This window comes from Centruroides sculpturatus, unplaced genomic scaffold (assembly GCF_000671375.1).
Source record: "Centruroides sculpturatus isolate CEXI.00-Female unplaced genomic scaffold, Cexi_2.0 scaffold616, whole genome shotgun sequence".
In the NCBI taxonomy this organism is placed as follows: domain Eukaryota; kingdom Metazoa; phylum Arthropoda; class Arachnida; order Scorpiones; family Buthidae; genus Centruroides; species Centruroides sculpturatus.
The window spans coordinates 171,889-177,112 of record NW_019384942.1 but is presented as its reverse complement, the minus strand read 5'-3'; the positions used below and the strand labels follow the sequence as shown (position 1 = coordinate 177,112).

General features: G+C 35.6%; 1 protein-coding gene across 1 annotated transcript in view; it reads left to right on the top strand.

Annotated features, from left to right (window-relative positions):
- Positions 1-624: 624 nt before the first annotated feature.
- LOC111632153 (caltractin-like) overlaps positions 625-5,224 on the top strand; it is a 10,398-nt gene continuing 5,798 nt past the window's right edge. Inside the window, exons 1-3 of the mRNA XM_023376525.1 lie at positions 625-760; positions 841-987; positions 1,722-1,803. Of these exons, the coding sequence (XP_023232293.1) occupies positions 758-760; positions 841-987; positions 1,722-1,803 (232 nt within the window). The 5' untranslated portion in view covers positions 625-757. The remainder of the gene's footprint in view (positions 761-840; positions 988-1,721; positions 1,804-5,224) is intronic.

Genomic DNA, 5,224 nt, shown 5'->3' with positions numbered 1-5,224 from the left:
TCAACGCGAAAACGTTACGTCAGAAGTTCAACGCCGCCTTCCTGTAAGCCTAGAAGTTTGACAATGGCGTTTGGAACGTCGAGCATGATTCCACTGACGTTCCAACCGTCATTGTCAAACGTCTAGGCTTACAGGAAGGCGGCGCTGAACGTCCGATGTACACGTTTTCGCGTTGAAAACATCAGCCGTAACCTTTCTAATTATTTTCGATTTATCCACATCCTCATCTGTTAAAATTTAATAAAATGATAATTTGAAATTATCATTTTATTAAATTTTTTAATAAACCAAATATACTTTTTATTTATTTATACATGTATAAAATTTAAAAATGTAATTACGAATAAAATTTTTTGACAGAACAGTAGAAAAATGTTACAAAAATGCTTGAAAACGGGAAAATTACCTACTAACCAAATAGATAAGCCAACTTATCGCCATAGTGCGACTCTAACGCCAGCTATTCGCAATCTGGCATATTAACCGTACTTTACAGCATAGAGCAAGGACCAGTATATTTAACGACTCTGATTATAACCATTAAAGAGCGCTGTTTTACTTTAGGGTTTCGACTTTAAAATATTATTTCGAAACTAGTTCGAAATGATTATTACCGTTTTTAATTTTTTTCCCACAGATACAGAACAGATTTGATAAATTCTCGCCAATTATCAGTAAAACCGATATTCGAAGGTGGCGCTACGAAAATCACAGAACAGGAACCTTTTATTCCATTCGTTTAGAAAGGAATTAAGAAATGGTAAATAATCTAAATACACTATTATTGTTTCGTTCAAATGAAATAAATATAAGAACTCATTCTTTTTATAATATGCATAGGCAATGAGTAGTAGAAGACGTTCTTCGAAGAGAAGTTTAAATAGAATGCTGTTAGAACTAACCGAACACGAAAAAAGGGATCTGAAGACGGCATTTGATATGCTTGATAACGAAGGATCGGGAATTATTGGTAGAGAGGACTTAAAAGTAATAAAATATACTAAGTAATTCGTAATTATATAATATGGCCGCAATTTTTCCGATATGACATGACATTTCACAGTTACGTCCCAATCTTATAGTCTAATGAAAATACATCGGGCTCTCGCTAACCCGGCCATTTCTTACACGGGAGGAGTGTCGGATTACTCAAAGCCTATAGACCCAATGAATGCCCAATTGTCATATTCAGTTTTTGATAGTAATAGAAGCATTTCTAAGTTTTGTTTCTTTTACCCACCTTTTTCACATAACTACTTTATCTTTAAAACAATTTTGTCAACTAATGATGAAATACTTTCCTGTTTGATTTACATGCTTAAATTTATTTCGTTCAAATGACCAAATTGCTCACAAAGAAAATTCGCATTATTTTCTAAACTATATGAAGTTTTTGAGCAGATCATTTAGTACTGGTCATATTAGTATCGAAATTCGGTGGTTATCAAAAAGCAAGGTGTCAGCACGATTTTTCGAATTACGAGAAGAGTTACTTATTTCTTTTACAATTGACCAAAATAAATGTAGTAATTACTCAAGCAACAGTACATAGTGCTCAGGTAATACTTGGTGCTCTCCTCAGGATATCAATTTGGTATCTAGGAGTTGAATCAAGTTACAGTTTATAAATAACTTGTTTTTTTAAATTTTTAAATGAATGTAAATAAGTATAACTCTAGATAAATATTATAATTATCACTGTTTGACATTTAATTTTTTAGGTTGTTTTTAGGGCATTAGGTTTCTACCCCAAAAATGATGAAATCAGCACTATGATTAATGACGTCAATAGAGATGGGTCAGGTAAATATTTCAACAAAATGATAATACGTAAACTTAATTTTAATTATAGTTAGATTTATAAAATATTCTTACGAATTTTCATTATTTTTAAACTGAAAATATGTGACCGTTTGGTAAGACACAATTCTTAGCAGCTTTGCAAAGATTTATATTTTATTATAAATATGCCATTTTTAATAAAAGACTTATCAAATAGGATCGATCTGTTGGGTGAAGAACTAATATATGATGGATGTTATCTATGTTGAAAACAATTGTTAAAATCGGGCATTAACGCTTACGACACAGAGTATTGTCAAATAAGAAATGAGACCACTAACAAGTAAGATCCAAAATGGCGGACGAATCAGCTATCTGTATAGACGGTATTGGAGGAAGTTGTCATTGCGCATGTTAGGCTTGAGTAGGCGCAAAAATACATCCGGTAAAATGGTAGCTTACTAGCATTATTAACTTGTAAGCATAGTTAGTTGATGTGGTGTTGTGGATTTTCTCTAGTTCTGTAATAATACAGTAACGTGTTAAAAATGTAATTTTTGCTCTGATATGATAACTTTCTACTTATGAAATGGATGCTGCATTTGTACAGTAAAAAGTGAAATTGTAATACCACGAAGGAATTTGTAATTGCACGTACTCGCGTGCAAATTTCAGGACCGTTAGAGATGACAGAGATATGCAAATGATTAAGATTGCATACTCATGGGGTCATGTGGTACCCAGTTTCGGGCTATAAGGTCCCACAATCGGCTCGGGCCGCAAATGCTATCAGCGACGGTTCGCGGCAGCCGATTTTTCGAAGAAGCGCAGAAAACGCCTCTGAGACGACAGCGCGCTAAATACCACCAGTTAACAGCTGGGGAACAAGACCGTATCCTGTGCGCATCAACAAATAGCAACCTCGGTTTGTCGATGCGCACAGTTGTCACGCGTGTTGGACACGACGTGAGCTTGAGTACCATCAAACTATGGCACAATGGATCTGGGAACATCTGCGAACACACCGAAGAGGGTGTTCAAGAATTACTCAGATGACTGTTTAATTCCCAGATTTTTTTTTTCAGATAAAGTAAAAATATCTGAGAAATTAAATAGGCTTCCGAGTAATTCTTGAGCTCGTGTGAACGTCGGATTCGTAGGATATAACGTTTCAATGTATTCGTCCAAAAACCTCGTTTTAAGTGGTTATAAAAGTGAATGATTATATCCCGCAAATGTTACTAATTTTAGTTTAGTATGAGAATTTGATGTTAATTCGCTATCCATGATGCATTTTAGAACTCCCACGGCGTACACCTACATAAACTTGGCTTTGTGTTCTAATCCATTCGAATAAAGGCATCAACCATGTGCGAACAAGTGCTGACATGTCTAAGGCCAAGACTCCACTAGCATAAAAGCGGGCTTAAAAACCTTCGCCGTAAAAGCTTTTAATCACGTGACCGTGATATTTTAGGCCAGAGCACGTCGTAAAACCAACGTAAAAGCGAGTTGAGCAGTGTTCAACTTTCGACGCGAATACGGTCGTAAAACGGTACTATCCACCAATCAGAAGCCAGTGATATCTAGGTCATTGTGACATGGTGCGAAAATGGCGGAAAACGAGCTTTTGTGTACGATCCCTCGTGGCTGTCTAGAATAGATCTGAAAAGAATTATCGAAAACATCCGAAAGTGTTCGTGTATTTACGACAAGAAGTATCCCGATTATAATAATGGACGCCTAAAACACGCGATATGGACGGCCAAAGGAAAATCCTTCAATTTAGAGGAGTATATAATAAAAAAAATTAAGCTTATAAGTGCTGTATATCCTCTTAATTAATAATATGATAATAAAAGTTAATATATGAAAGTAAAAATATTTAGTTTTACTACATTTGTAATTATAGTACAGAAAAAACTCGTAGAATATAATCATTGTCTTCATAACTTCGATAGTAGTACGCCGTAAAAACTTCGCTAGCCGGACCTCCAGCGCAATCCAGAAGCAAACGCAAATAGGCCACGCGATTAAAAGCTTTTACGGCGAAGGTTTTTACGCCAGTTTTTACACTGTGGAGTCTCTGCCTAAGATGATGTTCGAACACCCGGACATGCTCGTAATTACAGTCGTTTGCAGACATCACAAATTTCAGTATATTTATGATTCTATTACGTATATAGGCTCACCTCGCTTTAAGCCGCTTCACTAATATGGCGCTTTCCAATTACAGTATATTCATTTGTATTATTTTCGGCTCTTGCTTTGCTTTAAGGTTTTCGATATTTTTATATACAGTCGACTCCCCTATAACGCGGTAGATACGTTCCACTTTATAAGAATTTCGGTTGTATGAATCCTTAAATACATGAGCCAATCACAGCTCGGCACGTGTGCAGTTTACGGACTACGGCTGTTTGAAAGGTTTTCTTCTATAAAATTAATCGATTCTAAACTAATTTGACTCAACATTTCCAAAACACGTATAATTTTTTGGGAATAATTCGTATAAACTATGCTATAAACAAATTTTAATTGTAGGATTACTTACCGAGTGTGCATTTGCCATTGCTTAAGCTTGTTTTCGTCGCGGAGCAGCGCACCAAACGGCGGGCGCGTTTTCTAATAAGTTATTTTTCCGCGAAAAATTCGTTGAACTTTGGAGACATCAGTAATAGAAATAATTTTTATGGCCGTTGAATAAGAAATGTTTCTTCACAAGAAATGTATAAAATTACAGTACTGTATTAGACTTACAGTACCTAATTTAGGCCTATATACTGTAGACCAGGGGTGGCCAAAACGTGGCGCATTGGACGATTACAAGTGGCGCTTCAGTTCTGAGCAAAATTGCCAGATTTGGCTTTTTTGCGATTAAGAATATTATATAGAAAAATAAATTTTTTATAGTCTGTCATGGCAAGTTCATTTGTTGCACAATTCGTTACAGTCTATTTTGCAGATAAAATGAGTGTTCTCCACATAGTAAATTACAGTGAATGCACGTATTTTGAGTCTTGTGATCTTTATTTCCGATCAGTTTACAGGCGTGTAAATGGCCGAAAACATTTATTGTGATTAAAGTTATTCCAAACTGATCTTGTTCTCAGTGCCAATAATTGTGGTGCAGAGTAATCTTCACCAAACGAGACTCTGGCAGCAATAGCATCATCACGAAGCAATAGCCCTCTCGTACAGGAGATTATTGTTGACTATTGTAAATTGGTGCTTCAATAAACTGTCATAAATTAATTAATTCAACTGCGTAATAAAGTTATTCCTTTTTCTCTCCTAAGCGAAGCAGATTTATTCTTATCTCTATTTATCAACCCCTAACATTGAACGTAAGATTGTATAAAAAGTGTTCGAGTTATATGGCGCATCTGAACTCGTCTGTCAAAAAATTGGCGCATGGTATGCAAAAGGTTGGCCACCCCTG